Source organism: Lolium perenne, chromosome 5 (genome assembly GCF_019359855.2).
Source record: "Lolium perenne isolate Kyuss_39 chromosome 5, Kyuss_2.0, whole genome shotgun sequence".
NCBI lineage: Eukaryota > Viridiplantae > Streptophyta > Magnoliopsida > Poales > Poaceae > Lolium > Lolium perenne.
Window position 1 is genome coordinate 247,730,840 of NC_067248.2, and position 21,590 is coordinate 247,752,429.

A 21,590-nucleotide genomic window follows, 5' to 3' on the forward strand; every position below is an offset into this window, starting at 1 on the left:
AACTTTGGTTCATTGAAAGTTGCAATTATCAGTTGAGGTAAAGAACTGCAAGCTCCAATTTTTGCTAAACTAGAATTGCACATTTTTAATTTGATTGGGACTTCAAATTTCTCAGTCAGCTAAAAGATAAATGGACCGTACAAATAAATATTGACATTTCACTCTACATGATCAAGGGTTAAGAGACCGACTAATCCACTGTCGTATATGATCTTGGGTGATCTTTATATTTTTTTTGGCATCATCACGTCAACATCCATATTTATGATGACTTCTTTTTTATATGATGTAGTAATTAATTTATTGTAAACATGTAGACGTATAATTGCATGAATTGTTTTTAGCCTTCCTCTCTAAATATTTCAGCAAGATAGTGACAACCAAGTTAGACCGCAGATATAGAAATACCATCATTATTTTGCAATCAAATACACAATTATTGTATACCTTTCAAGATACATAGGTACAGCCGGCAACAAAGCATAAAAAAACCCAGCCTGCACAGATATTTTACATGTGCCCTTGCCAGCTGACTATTTCACATCATAAAGTAATTCAGCAAGAAAAAATAACGCAAATGCATTTCCATGCAAGCAAACAAAACTTTGCAGGCCAATCTGATATGAAAGATGATTGACAACTCCGAGACCATCCTCATGGATCGATCCATCACCAAACAAGACCCACCACCAATTCCACACGCTAGTTAATCAACAATGCAATCTAAGAATCATGAATTTGCATCTTAATCCCACTGGGCAGAAAACGTCCGCGGGATGATGTGGCGATGGAAACGATGCGTGCTGACAAATGGATGGATCGACTCGACCGAGAGGCCAGGCCAGGATGGGATCACCTCAGTGTGGTCAGCTTCCAGCTCCGCCTATCCAGCGGCTCGGTGCTGCCGGTGACGTCGTCCTCACGATCGGTAGTCATGGTGACATCCTCACTGGCGGCGTCCGCCACCGGCACGATCTCCCTGTTCCGCCTTTCTCCTCCGCCGCCAAACCTGAGCATCTCGACGACCTCGGCCATCGTCGGTCTGGACTCCCCCTCGCTCTGCGAGCACAACATGGCCGTCTCCACCACAACCCGTAGCTGCGCAACATCAAACTTCCCCGCGAGCCTGGGATCCGCCAGGCGCTCCCACTTTCGCCGCTCCACGAGCGGCGCCGCCCACTGCACGATCTCGCGCTTGACTCCGCCCGGCAACTTCTCGAGTGGGCGCCGCGCGCTGACGAGCTCCAGGAGGAGGACCCCGAAGCTATACACGTCGCAGCTCTCAGAGACCTTGCCCCACATGGCGTACTCCGGCGCCAGGTACCCGAGCGTGCCCTTGACCCGGGTGGTGAGGTGGGTGACGCCGTCCGGGATGAGCTTGGCGAAGCCGAAGTCGGCCACCTTGGGCACCAGGTCCGCGTCCAGCAGAACGTTGCTGGCCTTGATGTCGCGGTGGATAATGTGCGGGGTAGCCTCATGGTGCAGGTAGGCCAGCCCTTGGGCGGCGCCGAGGGCGATGGCGACGCGGCGCGGCCAGTCGAGGGGCGGGTGCTGCTGCGAGGCCGGGGTGCCCCGGTGCGGGTGGAGGTGGGTGAGGAGGCTGTGGTTGGGCATGTAGTCGTACACGATGAGCCGCTCGTCGCCGCCGGCGTAGAAGCCGCGGAGGCTGAGCAGGTTGCGGTGGCGGACGCGGCCAAGGATCTCCACCTCGATCGCAAACTCCATCTCCGCTTTTGCCGTCATCGCCTTCAGCCGTTTCACCGCGATCTGAATCACGTCGATCCATGAACCATGTTCAGCTGTGATCAGTACATGCATGAATGACTAACGGGCCACCTAATCAATTACCTCAACGCCTTTGGAGGTGCGGCCCCAGTAGACGGTGCCGAAGCCGCCCTCGCCGAGCTTGTTGCTATCGTTGAAGTTGTTGGTCGCTTGCACGAGCTCCTTGAGGGTGAACATCTCCCACGGGAACTCCACGCTCCGGTTCCTGTTCCTGGACGCCCTCCTCGACGGGGGGTTTCTTCTTCCATGAAAACAAGAAATGAAATCAGAACTAACCTCAATTCGATCCATCTCACCATAGATTACATATATGGTGCATGCAGTACTACTGCTAACAAGACTGCATGTGGTTGCTATGTATGTATGTACCTCCGACGACGACTGGCGGCAGCCTCCGGTTCGGACTCGCCGCCGCCACCGTTGAGGCAGCTGAAGCACCGATTCATCATTTCGTCGGAGCTTAGACCAGAGCGACCAGAAGGTCTACCTAGCTAGTTGGAGGAATTAATCGATCGACGGGAATTGGATGTGGATGTGGATGCAGATGAGAAACCAAGGCTGGGGAGAGGGATGTTGCCACGGCGAGCAGCTTGCCTTCTTGTTTGTTTCTCCGGCTACAAGATTGTCCTCCTCGTGTTTGCCTCTCTCCTTGGAGACTTCACTCTCAGCTATAGTTTCAGGTGATTGACTCTCCCCCCTTGCCAGCTGCCTCCTGGACATGTGCCTCTAGAAGGGCTTTTTATAAGTACAAACTATTGGTTGTGCTTTAACCGTGCGTCACGCTTTGCATCAACATTTCCCCTAACTACACAGCAAACAACGGTGGCGGAAAAACTAAGCCCGGCTTAAAATTTGAGTTCTTTTCAGCTTAAGCTTAATTTCCTAGTTAAGCTGGTTCATAAGCTCAAAAGAACTGGGCCTAAGAGGCCGCCTCCAGTTGGAAAAGGGAAGCTTGCTCATGGAAGTAATCGCTACAACAGTCCCAGGCTTTATTGGATGAAAGAAATCACAGGAATACTTTGTGTGTTCCTCTCATACCCTTCCTGCCCACCCCTCCGCTGCCAGAGGAAGCACGTTGCTAGCATATTGCGGCGGCCCTGGATGGCCCCGAGCATCGACAGACGAGCAAGAAGATCCTGAATATACTTTTCCTGAGAGATAGAAAAACCATCAGAAGTGGAGGAGACCTCAATCCCAAGAAAGTAGCAAAGAGGACCACGATCAGTCATAAGAAACTGATCACGAAGACGAGCCTTGACAAAGGCAATATACTCAGGATCATCACCAGTAATGATCATATCATCAACATAGAGAAGGAGAAGTGTTGTGGGTATACTTCATGGGTGTACCATCGACAGTGCCTAGATCCGGCAAGCCCGGGTGGCCCACAGATGGTGATGAGGCATGTGGCCCATCGGGCGGCCCAGTTGCTGTTGATCATGAAGGAAGAAGTCCGGCCCAGGATCAGTAAGCCGGATCCGTACCGACATTAGGAGGAACCCGGTGACATAGGCATCCCAAATGGGCATGCCGAATATAGTACCCGGGGTTTATTGAAGGCCCACTACCCGAAGAATAAGAAGATTCGAGAGCCCAAGATGTATTTAAGGAAAAGATAGAGTTGTAATAGGAAGTGTTATTTGTAATCTGGCGGGATGAGTTAGAAACCGTCCCGGACTCTGTAAACTTGTATAGCACGAATCCCTCGGCTCCACCTCCTATATAAAGGGGGAGTCGAGGGACGAAGAAGCAATCGAATCATTGTCTGCAAACCCTAGTTTTCATATTTGTCGAGTACTTTTCGGCTGAAACCTTCGAGATCTACTTACCCTCTACTTCCAACTAAACCCTAGCCTACAATCCATAGGCATTGACAAGTTGATACCTTGTCAATTGGCGCCGTCTGTGGGAACTAGAGGCGTAAGGAGCTGATCTCGATGGCACGCTCAAGATCTTCGACATCGTCAACCGCAAGCAACACAATGGATCGAGGTAAACAGATCGCTGCTGGTCTTGTCGATTTTGTTCCTCACCCACCCTCCCGTTTGGATGCATATGCGTATCTGGCGGAGCCCATGGAGATGACGTTCGGAAGGTTTCACTTTCGCGTCGAGAAGGAAGGATCGTATCGTGTCGAGATTCCGATTTCGTCGGGATCGTCGGTGATCGATTCAAATTTTTCAAGCTATGCATCGTCAACCGAGTCAAGAGAAGAAGAAACCTCGGCGACACGTTACGTCAGCACTAGAACAAGAGAGAAACTCGCCAAGATCTTCAGCGACATGTCGTTTGAGTCATCCGCGGACTCATATATAAGCGATGGCTCAAGCGATGTCGACAGTTACGACTTCATCGACAAATCTCTTACAGTGGGCAAGGTCTTCATCAATCTCAATGATGATGTCACCAAACCCAACGTAGATCTGAGTACAAAGTATCATCAGATTTACGCCATTGAAGATCAAGAGGAAACATCTGAGGCTTTCGACAGTCTGGGAAATCCATACGTCGATCCCTCCAATCTGCGACAAGGCCTGGGCAACAAATACGTCGGGCCAGAGCCGCGAGATAGAGTTCAACTTTCACAAGCAGCGTGGGACAGAGCCGCGAGAGCCATGAACGGCACAGAACCAATGGCTACCACGGCCACACCAGAAGAACTGCAAGCATATCAATATAGGCTCGCACGAGCTGCCAGGGAATTGGAAAAACAGACAGCTGAGTTGAACAGGAAAGGAGGCAGCTTCTGCATCCAGCAGGAGAAGGGCAGATTTAAGTCGACAATCTAGAACTACGGGTGATAGCCATCGGGAGGCGCGGAACAGAGCAAGATCAAGGCTGCAACACATACCCGAAGCAGAAAGAGAGCACTTGGTCCAGAACCTCGACATGTCCTTCATGTCGATAGATACAAGAGGAAACATCATCCCTAAGACACCAGAGGCTGGGTATATGGCGACACATGCTTTTATCCTTGCGTCTAAACCACCTCCAGGTGATCCAAGGGAAACATTGTACAATATGGCGGTAGCAGGAGTTGGAGCTATGGGGACAAATGCTTTGTATCAACGCCTCCCGAAGGAGCGGCAAGGCAAAATAGTCCACGACCTGCAGCAGCAACGGCAGCACCTGAAGGGCCAAGTGGAGCAAGAGACACAGCAGCACAAGCAAGAGTCGACAGAGCGCGGCAAAGCAGAAGGGATCATCGGCAATCTCCGGAATTGACCGACGAAGATATGTGTGGCTTGCCGTGCTTTACGAGGAGAGTCCGGAAAACTCGAGTCCCCTCGGGATTCAAGTTACCCGATAATTTCAAGAAGTTCGATGGCCTTCAAGATCCAGAGGATTGGCTAGTCGACTATCTGGAGACGGTAAAGCTCACAGGAGGAACTAGGGCAACAGCCATGCAAAGCATCCAGGTGCATTTGAGTGGAGCCGCACGATCTTGGATAAAGAAACTCGCTCCAGGATCCATCGACAGCTGGGAAAGTTTCGAGGATGTGTTCGTCAAGAACTTTAGATCCACGTGCAAAAAACCCGCGTCGTTAGAAGAGTTGAGAGCGTGTCGACAAAAGCCAGATGAGCCAATGAGGAAGTACATCCAGAGGTGGAATATCATTAAAAACTCGGCAGAAAATATATCTGACGAGAGAGCAATAGATGCGTTTGTCGCAGGAGTCAGGCGTGGAGATTTCGTCGAAGACTTGGGAAGGACCAATCCAAAGACAGTATCCGCGTTAATGGAGATAGCAAATAAATGGGCAGATGGAGAAGACGCTGTCCACAACAAACGACACAGGTCACCAGAGGAGGACCGCGGTCGAAACTATCAACCGAGGCGAAGATTTCCTCGGACGTACCAGAACTACGACGCTCCAGGACAAATTTCGGCAGGTTTTCGGACAAATACAGGAGGAAGCAACAGAGATGATTACCAGAGAAGCAGTGAACAGCGAGGTGATAACAGGGATGATTCACGCAACAGGCAAAATAGCGGGCCTAGGTTCCCAAGACCTTTCGTGTCCCCTGAAGAGATGATGAACGGACCGTGCCAGATGCATTTTTTCCTCGACAGCAACGGAAAAAGACAGTCAGGGCACTTGCAGAAGGATTGTCGAAATTTTCAAGCAATGTTGCGGTATGCAGAGAACGCTAATGCGCGGGCAGCACAGAGAAATCCTCGAGAACCCAGAAGCGAGATTCACTTGCCGCCGCCTCCCGCGATTACAGACGACAATCGGCATCAGCTCAGAATAGCGGCAGCACCTCCACCACCACCTTATGTTGATCCTAACTCCAACGGAGCAGTGTCGATGATTCAGAAAGGAAGGCCGTCCAATAGAGCTCAGAAAGTAATCTCACGACAGGTGTTTATGGCAGAGAAAATGCCTCCACCAACAGTTGAGTACCTTAATTGGTCAGGACAAGATATCGGCTTCACAATAGCAGATCATCCGCAGCAAGTTCCTCGACCAGGGCAGTCAGCACTTATTCTGCCAGCAGTTATCGCGGGATTTGATGTCTCTCGAGTGTTCATAGACGGCGGCAGCAGCTTAAACCTTATGTATGCAGATACATTGAGGAAGATGAACATATCTTTAGCAAACTTGAAACCAACAGACACAAGGTTCCACGGCATCACACCGGAGAAACCAAGTTATCCATTGGGAAAGATCAATCTCGACGTTCAGTTTGGGACCCGAGAAAATTATAGAATCGAGAGGCTCGAGTTTGAAGTCGTAGATTTTCCGTCGCAATATCACGCTCTGTTGGGACGACCAGCATATGCTAGATTTATGGCAGTGCCACACTATACATACTTGTTGTGGAGGTTGCCTGGACCAAAGGGACCAATCACAGTTAAAGGAAGCTTCGCCTTAGCCGATAAGTGCGACAAGGATTTTCACCGGTTGTCAGAAACCTTCGGGATGCAAGCTGAGTACTTGGCGTCAAAAAGCATGACTGATTACGACGTATTGCCAGACGTTGGAAGGCCAAATAAAGAATCAACTTTCAGTACCGAGAAAAATTCAAAAGAGGTGCAGATTCACCCGACAGACCCAAAAAAGACGACATCTATCGCAAACGACATGGATATCGCATAGGAAAGCGCGCTCGTCGAGTTCCTCCGTGAGCACTGGAAAATCTTCGCATGGTGTCCAGCTGACATGCCAGGAGTACCCAGGGAACTTGCCGAGCACCACCTAAACTTGGATCCATTAGCGAGACCAATCAAACAACCTTTGCGGCGTTTTTCGGAACCAAACCGCAAAGCCATGCTGTCAGAAATTAATCAACTACAAGAAGCTGGTTTTATCAAAGAGATATTCACAGAAGCCACATGGGTAGCAAATCATGTGCTGGTGCCGAAGAAAAACACTAAGGTCCTTCGCATGTGCGTCGACTTTACGTGTCTCAATAAACATTGTCCAAAGGATCACTTTCCCCTCCCGAGGATCGATCAAATTATCGACTCCACGGCTGGATGTGAACGTCTTTCCTTCCTGGATGCATATTCTGGTTATAACCAGATCAGATTGAAAGAAGAAGATGAAGTAAAGACCGCGTTTATTACACCTTACGGCGTGTTTTGCTACAGAACAATGCCCTTCGGTCTAAAAAATGCGGGAGCAACATATCAAAGGATGATGCAAAAGTGTTTGGCGACACAGATTGGGAAGAACGTGCAAGTATACATTGATGATGTCGTCATAACATCAAAAAAGGGGGCAACGCTGATCGAGGATCTCAAGGAAACCTTCGACAACCTTGATAAGTTCTGCCTCAAACTGAACCCGACGAAGTGTTCCTTTGGCGTCCCAGCAGGAGAACTTTTGGGGTTTCTAGTCTCATCAAGAGGGATTGAAGCAAATCCCGACAAAATACAGGCAATCGTAACAATGAGGAAGCCAACAAAGTTGAAGGAGATACAACAGCTAACGGGGAGAGTCGCAGCCTTGAGCAGATTCGTCGCTAGGCTGGGAGAAAAAGCGCTGCCGTTCTATGCTTTGATAAAACAAGGAGATAAATTCCAGTGGAACGAAGAAGCCGACAGAGCTTTCGAGGATTTGAAGCGCAAAATTTCGACACCGCCAATTCTGGTGGCGCCAAAAGAAAGGGAACCTCTCCTGCTATATATCGCAGCCACGCCCCAAGTGGTGAGCACAGTGCTAGTTGTCGAAAGGGAAGAAGAAGGAAAACTCCACGGCGTGCAGAGGCCAGTATACTTCGTCAGCGAAGTTTTATCGCCATCAAAACAAAGGTATCCGCAGTACCAAAAGATAGCATATGGAGTATTCACGACAGCACGAAAATTGCGCCACTATTTTTCGGCACATCCGATCATAGTGGTCAATGAAGCTCCCTTGTCAAATATACTGAACAACCCAGAAGCTACGGGTCGTGTCTCCCTTTGGGGAATAGAACTTTCCCCTCGGGACATCACGTATGAAAAAAGAAAAGCAATAAAATCGCAAATACTGCCGGACTTCATCGCAGAGTGGATGGAGTTGCAAAATACAGGACCTCCAGATTTGTCGAGAACCTGGACTATGAACTTCGACGGGTCCAAAAGACTAGAAGGAGCTGGCGCAGGAGTAGTACTCATATCACCTGAAGGCGACAAGTTGAAGTACATCCTTCGGATGACGTTCCCCAACGCATCTAACAACGAAGCAGAATATGAGGCCCTCATACACGGGATGAAGATGGCGAAAGCCTGTGGTGCAACCCGACTGAAAATTTTTGGCGACTCACAGTTAGTGGCACAACAAGTTATGAACCAATGTGATGCACTCAATGATAGCATGATGGCATACAAGGAGGTGTACAACGAGCTCGAGACGTTGTTCGATGGATGCGAAGTAAATCATATTAGTAGATTGAGCAACGACGAAGCCGACGTTCTTGCAAACATCGGGTCGCAATGCCTTGCAGTCCCGCCAGGGGTATTCTGGGAAGAGATAACAGAAAGATCCACTAAGTCGACAAAATCAAAAAAGAAGGAGAAGAAACCCTCGGGGGCTACCAAGGAAAAGCAAGAGGAAGAAGAAGAAGATCAGGACCTGGTCATGGTGATACAGGTACCGTGGATGCAGCCGTACATATCATACATCCTGCGGAAAGAAATACCCGACGATCCAGTTGAGGCAAGGCGAGTAATTCGACGCTCCAAAGCTTTTACGGTGGTCAAGGGAGAACTGTATAAGCGAAGTATTTCAGGCGTCTTGCAAAGATGCGTCACACCCGAAGAAGGAAGAATAATTCTGAAGGATGTACACGAAGGAATATGTGGCCACCACGCAAGTAGTCGAGCTATCGCAGCCAAGGTTTTTCGGGCAGGATTCTACTGGTTGACAGCAATCGAGGACGCTAAGGACATAGTAAGAACTTGCGACGCATGTCAAAGATTTGCCGCAAAACCTCACTCTCCAGCAGCAGAGCTAGCACCAATACCATTGTCATGGCCCTTTGCTCAATGGGGACTTGATATGGTGGGTAAGTTACACAAATCCTGGCCAGGAGGAAAGGAGTACATGCTAGTAGCTGTCAACAAGTTTACAAAGTGGATAGAAGCGAAGCCGATAAATTCACCAGATGGAGCATCCGCAGTAAAATTCGTAAAAGGCCTCGTCTTCAGATTTGGAGTGCCCCATAGCATCGTCACAGACAACGGCAGTAACTTCACATCCCATGAATTTAAAGATTATTGCGAAGAGGTGGGTATCAAGCTGAACTTTGCGTCAGTTGCACATCCTCAAACCAATGGGCAAGTCGAGAAAGCCAATGGTATCATCTGCAATGGCATCAAGAAGCGCTTGTTAGGACCACTGGAAAAAGCTCGACATACCTGGCCAGAAGAACTACCAAGCGTGTTGTGGAGCATCCGAACAACACCAAACACAGCAACGCAGGAAACTCCGTTTTTTCTGGTTCATGGAGCAGAAGCAGTACTACCAATCGAGATAGAGCACAACTCTCCACGTGTCGCTGAATATGACGAAGAAACATCGAGAAGAGCGCTGGATGACGACGTCGACGCACTTGATGAAGCTCGAGATGAAGTATTATCTCGGGTAACCAAATATCAACAGGACTTGAAGAATTACCACAGTCGACGTTTGCGGCCAAGATCTTTTCAAGTGGGCGACCTAGTTCTTCGGCTCACGCAAAAAAGTCATGAAAAACTCGATTCACCGTGGCTTGGCCCTTACATCGTCACGGAAGTAATCGGAGGAGGAGCATACAGGATAAAGGACAAGAAGACAGGGGTGGAGGAGCCAAACCCCTGGAACGTGGCGCAACTTAGGCGGTTCTACGCCTAGAGTCGAAATATAGTCCTTGTAAAACTTCAATGTACTGAAACGCCCGCGAGTTTTCAGACGCACTCTTTTCCTTTTTCGGGGCACCGAGTGGGGCCGGAGAAGGTTTTTAATGAGGCGGGCTCGCGGTGCTGCAATATAATAAAGATAGTGACAATATAACTTTTCTTCTTTATCGACATGACCAAAGTCTTTGCTCCGACGAATTTCAATATAGTTCATCGACAAAAGAAAAACCTTGCCTTGGTACTCAAATACCTCGTGAGTCAATAAAAATACAAAATAGTACTCAATAAAAAGCTCGGGGGCTCATATGCGCCTTAAATATATAAATGCCTTGGTTCAAAACCTCGCAAATATACAAATATAGTAAAGAGTCACCAAAACACTCGGGGGCTAGACAAACAGAGAAATATAATGATTGCTTTACAATATAGTCATGGATTACAAAGAAGAAAAATATACAAGAAGAAAATAACTAGTCTTGATTCAGTATGTCATCAAGAGTAACTCTGTTTTCCTCAGGAGCAGCACCAAGAAAATCGGCATAATGGCCATCGGCAAAAAAGTCGGCATCCATCCGAAGCAGGTCCTCAATCATTTCTTCGGCTATGGGCGTAACCTTCGTGTTAATCCTGTCAACACCAACTCTCCGACGTTTTACCTTTTGGTGAACCTTCTCGACAACCTGGGTAAGGTCAAGCTTCGAGTGGCAGATCTGGAGCATGATAAGAGCAAATCTGGCGCCAGCTACTAGTTGAGCTTTGACAAAATCATGGATACTGCGAGCATCCTTGAACCTTTCCATCAATTCAGGAAGAGTTTTTGGTTGGACGTTCCGAGGAAACATGGAGTTGTAAACCATGGACAAGGTCTTGGTACAGAAGTCAAGGAAATCGCGAGTTTGAGAGGCGCGATCTTGAAATCTGACAATTTGGCGGGTCCTCTCTGGGGTAGCCCAAAACAAAGAACCATGGTCCAGGGAAAGATTAACAAGGAGGCTTGTCCTGGCATTTACCCTCTCTTCCTCGGCAGCAGCATCAGTAAAGGCGCCTATCAAAACAAAGAAGTGGAAACCTTTAAGAGACAATAGCATGAAGATGAAAGATATCAGAGGATGAAACAGGCATACCCGACATATCTGCACTGGCTTCATTCATTAATTCGAGCATGAAATTTTCTCGGGTAGTCGCCTTTTCAGCCTCGGAAGCAGCAATTTCCTTAGCAGCCACGGCCTCGCGAGCTTGCTGGAGAGCAACTTTTTCGGCTTCAGATGACTTGCGAGATTGTTCCATCATCATAAGTGTTTGCTTCTTCGCATACTGAAGCTGCTCTCGAAGTTCATCCAGTTCTTGCGACAAGGTATCGTTGACAGGTGCAGTATCAGCAAAAGCTCTCCTCGCGCGAGAAGAAGAAGGCGACACATTGGAAGGAGCGGAAGTTGGAGTATAGTTATCAAATATCAACTGAAATATAAACAGGATAAAATCAAACGACAAGCAAAGATAGAGTTTTTCATTAATCTCTTGGAATAATTACAAGGGCATTACAGTGGAGCTAAGGAAATACGTGTCGCCAAACGACTACTTTGGCGACAAAAGCAAAAGAAACAAAGAAAAACAGAGGCATGCAACTAGACCTCCGGCCTTGACGAGCTAGGAGTCGACGCTGGCTTAATCCCGAGATAGGCCAAGATCTTCTTTGTATTAGGCTTGGCCGCCTTAATCAGTGACTTCCATCTCGACTGTTCTATTTGATCGGTGTCGCCAACTTTCATCCAGTCAAGAGTCTGTTGGCTGTCAGCAACCAGAGCAACAGTATTTTCGACAGCCACCTTCATATTCTCATGACGTATCTTCAGTCCAAGGTCTTCCGATGAATTGAAAAGCTTGGCAAGGGCAAGGAAAGTCGAAGGTTCCTCTTTCTTCGGGAAGAAGTAGGGGAACAATGCCGACAAACCTGCACTGGCATTGGCCACGCCTTCACGAATTTCGCGCCCATGAAACTCCAGAAGAGAAAGTGCGTCAAGGAGAGGGTCATCGACGGGATTCTCCAAATCAAAATCTTGGTTTGTTTGGGCTGCCACACGAGACAAAACATTAGCCGAAAACCAAGAAACAGGAAGTACAATAAAATAGAAGGGAGTGATGATATTACTCAGCGTACGTCGACTTTGCGACTTCAAACGCTTGATGACCCCTTGCTCACGTGCAGCTTGCGCAGCTTTCTGCTCGTCTAAGGCAGATTCAGCATCTTTGAGCCTTTTCTGCAGTTCCTCGACACTAGCGGCCTTTGCTTTGGCATTATCAGCCTCAGCTCTAGCTTCGCTAGCGGCAAGTTCGGCTTTCTCGCGAGCCGCCTCACTGTGCTCTAGTTTGTGAGCAAGTGAGTCGGCACGTTTGTTGGCCTCTGCAAGTTTCTCTATCAAGAAAAAAAAAGGGGGGAAAGAAAGATCAAAAAATTGCGACAAACAAAAAGGAGCAAAATTCAGGATGAAGAGTAAACATAGAAGTTAATACCTTCGGCCCTGCTGGCATACTCGCGGTACCCAATAAATTGGGACCCGATGCGGATAAGATCCTTGATCATAGGCTGGCAAAGAAGAAGAACGAAGGAGAAAACATCGGCATTCAAAAAGTAAGGGACTACAAAAGCAATATAGAAAAAATATAGACATCGACAAACTTACATCATCTAAGAGCTGTGACGAAGAGCTGCTCAACTGAGGAGGAGGTTCAATGATCATTTCAACCCTTGCCCTTTTTGGCGAAGGGACAAGGGGGCTCGAAGGAGGAGTAGATGTATCAACATTTTGTTGAGGAGGCGACGATTCCTCTCCCTCAGCGGGCTTCTCCGAAATAACTAAAGTGTGTGACGTGCTCGTCCGAGGAGCTACGTCACGAGTTGGTACTTCTTCCTCGTCATCACTGTGAGTAAGGATCAATAGCATAAAAAGCAAGACAAGAAAAGACTTCGATTACAGGGATAAAGAGAAAGCCAAGGAACTTACGAGCTGACGAGGGATGCAACATAAGGATCATAAGTCGCCTTCGGATGAGAAGGAACAACTTCTTCGGCTTTGGAAGTGCCGGAATCTTCGACATCGTTCCTCTTCCTTTTCCTTTGTGGGGAAACAGCGGGAGGAGGAGATTGGACTGACGTAGTGTCCTCGGAAGATCCTGCAGATTTTCGAGAATCCACGGGGTCATTCACAAAGGATGGAACTTCTTGATTGTCGTCAGTAATAATGCCCATTTCTTCAACTTCTCCATCCTCAGGAAGAGGAGGAAGGGAAGACATAGTAGGATGATTCTGCAGAAAAATAGCGGCAAAGGAAAAATAGAGAAATATCAATACAATGAGATGCAGAGAAAAATTCAGAACAAAAAATTCGAGAAGGCAAAATACCTCGGGGAGTGGATTGGTGGAGCTGTATGGCTCCACGCGACAAGAGGAAGGAATAGGATCCTTCTTGCTCAGCGAGGTGATTCTTCGAATAAGCTTCTCCAAGTCCTTCACAGAAAGATCACTGGAGAGTACATTGGCGTCATTGGCACCAGAATACGTCCAAAGGGGATTTTTGCGAGCCTGAAGAGGCTGCACTCTAATCCTAAGGAAATAGGCAGTGATTTGGACACCAGATAATTCTTTGCCTCGAGTATTTTGGAGCTGATGAATACGAGACATAAGAGCTTCTGTCGCTTTCTTCTCTTCTTCGGAAGCTTCAGCGTCCCAGGAATAGCGGCGTTGAATTTTTGCGTTTCCGTCAAAAGGAACTATGTTGTGTTCCACGGAATTGGCACTTTCTTCGTGTATATAGAGCCACCTTTTGCGCCATCCTTGGACAGAGTCAGGAAATTTGACGTCGAAATAATCGACATCGGTTCGGACACAGATAACAACACCACCTATGTTGTAGGTGGCGTTGTGAGCGCCATTGCGGCGAAGGCAGAAAATGCGCTTCCAAAGAGCCCAATTAGGAGCGACTCCAAGGAAGCATTCGCAAAGAGTGATAAAAATAGAAATATGAAGGATCGAATTGGGAGTCAGCTGGTGCAACTGAACCCCATAAACAAAGAGAAGACCGCGGAGGAAATCATGGATTGGGGTCGAGAGGCCGCGGATGAGATGATCAACAAAACTAACCCGATACTCCATTGGAGGCTTGGGGTAGCTTTCTTCGCTGGGAAAGCGGATGGCGTCTTCCTTCTTCATAAGGCCAAGCCTTTTCATCAGGTTGACGTCCTGGTTGGAGATTTTAGATCTCTCCCACTCAAGATCTTCAGCAGCCATCGCGGATTCTGGAGTGCTATGGCGAGTAAGGCGCGTGCGTGGTGGCATCAAAGGCACTGGAGAGCAATGTATGCGAGTGCGGAAAATCAGAGACAGATTGGGCGCAGGAGAAATTTTTGCGAAGAGGAACAGGTGAGCGGCGCAAGCGAGGGGATGAACGGAGGTTGAAGAAAGGTTTATATAAGAATTGGGTGAAGCAGTGTGCCGTTGGATGGAGAAATCGTGTGGTGAGAATAGATCTTCTAGATACAAGGGTAAAAAGGTATTTTTACTGAGATAGGCGTTACCGTACGTGCGCCAGAAGAAGCGGAGGACGTGTGTCCCCCACTTGCACGACGTATCAACGTGGTGGGAACGATGGACCCACAAGGCAGAAAAATCTCGATCATTAATAGAGCTGAAGAGAATTTGACAAGGGAAGATATGTCGACAAGAAAAATAAAAGGAGAATGGCGACAGGATAAATTATTTGAGTACTTCGGGAGCCTTTCGTCAGAAACAAGTTTTTGCCCAAATGCTCGGGGGCTACTTCGATAAAAGTAAAATTTCGGCTATGGCAAGTATAGAAATTGCTGAGCCTACAACCAAGCACAAGTTCTTGGCTGTAGCCTCGGGGACTACTCCCATCGGGAGCGCTGTTCGCGCACCCGATAGATAAAAAAAGAAGAGAAAGAATATCGGGAGATAATGGCAATATAGCGACAAGGTGGACTAAAATGTTGAGCCTACAACCAAGCACAAGTTCTTGGCTGTAGCCTCGGGGGCTACTCCCATCGGGAACGCTGTTCGCGTGCCCGATGAAATATAAAAAGGAAAAAAAAAGATAGAAAAGCAAGAGAGTATATTTCGAGTTATAATTAACTCTTCATATACTCCCATCGGGAAATTAATATAAGTCATATTTGACTCGATAAAATGTGCCATTCCAACAGCCGGAAAAGCACTCGACAATATATTCTCAGAACGCCGAAGTTGCGATCAATTTCTGAATGCCGCAAATTTGCGAAGGTAAGACCCCAGATCCGTTCTGCTGGGCGTGGCATCGCCAAAGACTGCGCTCTGCTACCTTTATCCGTATCAACAGATACGAAGAAAAATCCTAACGGACGCGTTAGGTACCCGATAAATTTGACTGGGACTCGACAGAATGGTAAGACCTTAAGCGGCACCTGTCGAAGTTTACACCAGTATCCCGAGATCATGTCCAGGGACGTGATTTTGAAGTAGGTTTTTGCGGATTGCCACTAGAGCAGTTAACTAGTACCTGATCCGTCAGATGAACTAGCCCCAATTACCAGTATCCCTGTACAATATAGAATTTTATGTGAAGAAATATAAAAAAGTTAAAGCTTTCGAGTAAACATAAACAGTGGAGATTTTCCCTGACTCTACGATTCAAGCAAAATTTCGGGGGCTACTGACATAGGCATCCCAAATGGGCCTGCCGAATATAGTACCCGGGGTTTATTGAAGGCCCACTACCCGAAGAATAAGAAGATTCGAGAGCCCAAGATGTATTTAAGGAAAAGATAGAGTTGTAATAGGAAGTGTTATTTGTAATCTGGCGGGATGAGTTAGAAACCGTCCCGGACTCTGTAAACTTGTATAGCACGAATCCCTCGGCTCCACCTCCTATATAAAGGGGGAGTCGAGGGACGAAGAAGCAATCGAATCATTGTCTGCAAACCCTAGTTTTCATATTTGTCGAGTACTTTTCGGCTGAAACCTTCGAGATCTACTTACCCTCTACTTCCAACTAAACCCTAGCCTACAATCCATAGGCATTGACAAGTTGATACCTTGTCACCCGGATCCGCGGAGGCCCGTGAGGAACCCGGATCCAGTACGACGTATATGGAAGGCGGATCCGTGACGTGCACGGCAAGATATTGTACCGTAGTTAAGCTATCTGTAATCCGGCTAGGACTCTCCATGTAAACCCTAGATCCGTGCGCCTTTATAAGCCGGATCCTGGGAGCCCTAGAGGCAGAACAACAACTCATTGTAACAACGCGAAAGCGCCCAGATAATTCCAGACAAGCAGCAGTAGGCCCTGCCATCGTGCAGGTGTTCCGAAGCTGGGTAAATCGCGTACCACCGTCCCGTGTGCACTCCGCCCTATGGCCCCTACTTCTTCTCCCCCTCGTGAGGATCCCTCCTCCGGGGTACCGTCGATTAGGCAACGACAGTTGGCGCCCACCGTGGGGCCTGTGGCGTCTGGAGGCCGGAACCGGGAGGGTTCCGCCATGGGAAGCTACGACGACACCATCGCTGTGGGGCGCGTCTTTTACGCCGGGAATCTGCCGATCGTCCCTCCGGATGAGTGTTGGATTCCGGCTAGGACAAACCCCGTCAAGCTCTCCATCGTCCCAATTGGCGGCATACACATCTTCATCGGGGAAACCGTCGATTCCGACAGAAACCCACTGGTAAGTAACGCAGACGCGACCGCCGCAGAGTTGGACGCTGTCGCGAAGATCCGATTTGAGATGCAGGAGCTTTCCAAAGAAGATTTCGCCTCGGATCTGGAATTTTCAAAGCCCACCCAATCTGCCCCTGAGCAGGAAACAGCGGTGGAAGACCAATGCAGATCCGCCTGGGTCTCCCAGGTGTTAGAAAAGCAGAGGTGCCACTTCGTACACTTCTTGGCCCACACCGCCGGAACCGCCCCTCAAGAAGACGGAGCTGGTCCTGAGCAGGTAGAGGCACCGGAAAACGACGCGGATCCGGATCAGGCTGAGCCTGTCGGAGAAAGCGAAAACCCGGTTGAAGAGTCGATTTTGGGCAATCTGAGCCCAATTTCCGGAGATACCCCCTCCATGGATACTGACGAGTTTAACCGCAAGCTAGGGGAGTACGGTTTCGGTGATCAACCTGAAGTCGACTCTGCCCAGCCTAAGCAGGTTCTCGCAACTGTAGCGGCACCGGATCAACGCGAATCAGGGGATGACAACACCTACTCCGACCCACAGCCTTCCCGTGCAGGATCTCCGCTATCGCGGGAGCGTCCGCACAAGGAAGTGCTATCCCCTGAAGAGCTGGTTGAACAAGCAGGCATGGAGGCAATCGCGCACTCGGCTATTCTCAACAAACCAATAACCCCTGACGATGCCGCAGATCCGGAAGCTCTAGAAGCAACAAGATAGGAGATGCTGGCTACTGCCAAAAAGTTCGCGAACACCGCAGTTGCGATGCTGGATGAGAGGACAGAAGCTGCCAACTTTGTGGTCCACTTTCAGAAGAAGGACCGCGAGGTCGATGAATCTCTTGCAAAAATCAGGGAACTCGAGAAGCACTGGGAGGCCAAGGTGAAATTCGTTGAAGAGGAGGAAGCTAGGATCAGGCGTGAAGCCATCCCTCCCCGCAAGATTACCTTCGCAACTCCCACAGAGCAGCAGCCGCTCGCAACTCCAAAGGACAACATGAAGAAGGCTGCTGAGATCTTGAAAAACAAGGATGAGGAGATTGACATCGACTATGTTCGCACGCTCGTTGCCTCAGCAATGCAGCAGCAGAGCAAGGCCGATACTTCGCGCAGGTTGGAATCCAATCCGGATCACTGTGTATCTACCGCGCAGAAGGACGCCCGCGTCAATTGCCACCCTGATGATGAATCGCGCACCGGATCCACGGAACGCAGAAGGAAAGCCAGGGAACACCCAAATCCGATCCCCGTACCATCAAAGACGCCACCGTCAGATCCAAGAAAGGGAAAGGATGCAATGTACTCTGGACGGGACAAGTACCGCAACCCCTCTCCTCCGCCTAATGGTTACCCGCGACCCCCTCGCCCCCATAGTCCAGCCGGAAACACCAGGCCCCCAGGGCATGGTGGGATTGTTATCCGCGACAACGTGCTGCCAAGAAACAGAAACAGGGAGCGCTCGCCGGAACCACGCCGGAACCAGAACAATGTTCGTGAGCCCGAGCCCAGGAGGAGTCGGAATGAGGAGCGCGGCCCAGAGCCTCGCCGGAGCCGCGACCCGGAGCCTCGCCGGAACGACCAGGGCAGCCAGCGCCATGGCGAAGGCAGCCACAGGAGCCGGAGCCAGCACCGGGAAGGCCGAGGAGAATCGGGTGGCGGAAGCAAGAAATCGGACCGACCACCTCGCAGGTCTCCCTCACCACCACCTAGCGGTGGCGGCGGAGGTGGAGGCGGAGGCGATAGCCGGAGATCTCGCTCTCGCTCACAATCTCCTCGCCACGGCCCGCGCGACGCGCGGGATCGCCTTAACGAATACAGAACCGACTACATTGGGCCGAAGTGCTTTGGCAGGATGATTCGAGAGGAACCAAAGCCAAGGATGAACCTCAAGCTACCCGGAAATCTGAAGCATTATGATGGCACCGAAAGGCCGGATACCTGGATTGAGGATTACTATAATGCAGTAACCTTTGCCGGAGGAACCCCTAACATCGCCTGCCGCATGCTCCAGTTGTACCTTGTAGGTCCAGCCCGGATCTGGCTCAGTGGCCTCGAGAAAAACTCCATCTTTTGCTGGTTCGACCTGAAGACCGCTTTCGAGAAACACTTCAGAGGCACCTACAAAAGACCTGCCACGGCAAGCGACCTGCAAGCCTGCATCCAGAAGAAGGGAGAAACCTCAAGAAACTACCTCACACGATGGTTGGCATGTAGGAACGAGTGCGAAAACATCGACCACACCACCGCCATGTACGCTTTCATTGGTGGACTGCAGAGGGGAGGATTGCTGAGGCATACGCTCACTCGTTTGGCTAACTCAAGCAAGCTGACTTTGGATGAGATGATCTCCATTGCCAGTGATCATACTGCCGCCGATGATGACGCGGGCGGTGATCTCGCAGCTACAGCAATCCCCCTACATCAACAGAAGAAGAACCGTGATAACGGCAACAGCAGCAGCCATAAGCGCAAGAACCCTGATGACCAGAAGAATGGTGGATCCGAGATGGTCGCCATGGCGTTTCAACGCGGAGGTTCAGGAGGCGGAAGAGGACGCGGTCGTGGAGGAGGAGCCGGCAGGGGTCAGCAGCATGCCACTGAGGTCACAGCTGGCTGATCCCGCGCCCCGCAAACCTACGAGGAGTACAGAGACATGCCCTGCCTGGCCCACCTGGACCCGGTTACAGGGAAGTCAACTCACACCAACCGCAACTGCAAGTGGGTCAATGATCTAAAGAACGACCCGGAGGCAGGATACAAGCGAGCCCGGAAGCACCGCCCACGCGGCAAGGGAGGCAAGGGCAAAAACAAGGACAAAGAGGAAGATAGTTCTGAGGCGATGGATGAGGATGATAACTCGCCGGATCCCAAGGCAGGATCCCGCAGGTAAATCCAACCCATTCGATAAAAAGAGCGTGGGGGCTTACCACACTTTCCTCGGGACCCCAACAGTCCGCGCTACCAAGTCAGCTACCCGGATCCTGAACGCCACAGTTCCGGCTGTGCCGCAGTACGTCAGGTGGTCGGAAATCCCGTGCACATTTGATAGGGAGGATCACCCTGCCATTGTGCCAAAAGAATGCTACGCCTTGGTTGTAAGTCCCCGCATAGACGGGTATGATTTCTCCAAGTGCCTCATGGATGGTGGAGCCAGCTTGAACATCATGTACCTGGAGACTCTAGAGCGGATGAACCTCACCAAGGAACAGCTCAAACACAGCAACACTGAGTTTCACGGCGTGGTTCCGGGTAAGAAGGAAAATTCCCTCGGCAGCATCACACTTCCCGTGGCTTTTGGCGATGTTCACAATTTCCGCGAAGAGAAGATCACGTTTGAAGTTGTGCCCTTCAAGAGCTCCTACCACGTCATCTTCGGCAGGCCCACCTACCACAAGTTCCACGCGAGAGCGTGCTACATCTACAACAAGCTCAAGATTCCGGGTCCTAAGGGTATGATTACCGTCTCCGGAGACTACAAGAAGGCTCATGAGTGCGAGTTAGGCGAAGCCGCCTTCGCAGAGTCTGTGATATCTGGAGAGGAGCTGAAAGGCTACAGAGCCGCGGTGGATCCGACTGAGATGCAGACCACCAAGAAGCAGATCTCCGAGCAGAAAACCTCCTTCAAGGCCGCGATAGAAACCAAGAAGCACGACCTCATCAAAGGCGACTCTTCCAAGCAGGTTTCAGTCGGAGCCAACATGGACCCCAAATAGGAAGACGCGCTCGTCGAGTTCCTCCGCGCTAACATGGATATCTTCGCATGGCAACCTTCTGACATGTCCGGAGTACCTAGGGAACTCGCCGAGCACTACCTCAACATAAATCCGGGGGCTAAACCGGTGAAGCAAGATATGCGACGCTTTGGAGATAAGAAGCGCCGCGCCATAGGAATGGAACTAGCTAAGTTACTAGAGGCAGGTGTTGTAATAGAAGTTATCCACACCGATTGGGTCGCGAATCCCGTCCTTGTACCCAAAAAGAACACTGAAATACTAAGAATGTGCATCGATTACTCCGGCTTGAACAAGCATTGCCCGAAGGATCCGTTCCCCTTGCCGCGCATTGACCAAGTCATTGATTCGACGACGGGGGCGGAACTTCTGTGTTTTCTTGATGCGTATTCCGGGTATCATCAGATCCGGATGAAGGAATCCGACCAAAAGGCAACTTCATTCATTACCCCGTTTGGTACTTACTGCTATGTCACCATGCCCTTTGGTTTGAAAAATGCAGGTGCCACCTATCAACGTACGATGCAGGGGTGCCTGAAGGACCAAATTGGCCGGAACGTACACGCTTACGTCGACGACATCGCGGTCATGACCCGGAAAGGATCCGACTTGATCAGCGACCTCACAGAAACCTTCGATAACCTCCGCAGGTACAAGATGATGTTGAATCCGCTGAAGTGCGTCTTTGGCGTGCCAGCTAGAAAACTCCTTGGCTTCATAGTCTCTCACAGAGGCATTGAGGTTAACCCGGAAAAAATCAAGGCAATCCTGTGCATCAAACGGCCAACTTGTCTCAAAGATGTGCAACGACTAACTGGTTGCGTCGCAGCAATCAGTCGGTTTGTTAGCCGTCTTGGCGAGAAGGCGCTACCTTTGTACAAGCGGCTGAAGAAAATAGACAAATTCGTCTGGGACGACGCAGCCGACGCAGCTCTTCGGGGGTTGAAGGAAATACTCACCTCCCCACCTATCCTGGCGGCCCCAGCAGAGTCAGAGCCAATGCTCCTTTATCTGGCAGCTACCAACAAAGTCATC

General features: G+C 49.7%; 1 protein-coding gene across 2 annotated transcripts; it reads right to left on the minus strand.

Annotated features, from left to right (window-relative positions):
- Positions 1–397: 397 nt before the first annotated feature.
- LOC127302578 (PTI1-like tyrosine-protein kinase At3g15890) lies at positions 398–2,475 on the minus strand. Of its 2 annotated transcripts, none has more exons than XM_051333064.2 (3): positions 2,155–2,475; positions 1,849–2,023; positions 398–1,767 (listed from the first exon to the last, which is right to left on the minus strand). In XM_051333064.2, the coding sequence occupies exons 1-3, from the start codon at positions 2,232–2,234 to the stop codon at positions 853–855; spliced, it is 1,170 nt and encodes a 389-aa protein (XP_051189024.1). In that variant the 5' UTR covers positions 2,235–2,475; the 3' UTR covers positions 398–852. The 2 variants fall into 2 exon arrangements, with proteins under 2 accessions (XP_051189024.1, XP_051189022.1); XM_051333062.2 differs by having other exon boundaries at positions 1,849–2,026.
- Positions 2,476–21,590: the final 19,115 nt, after the last annotated feature.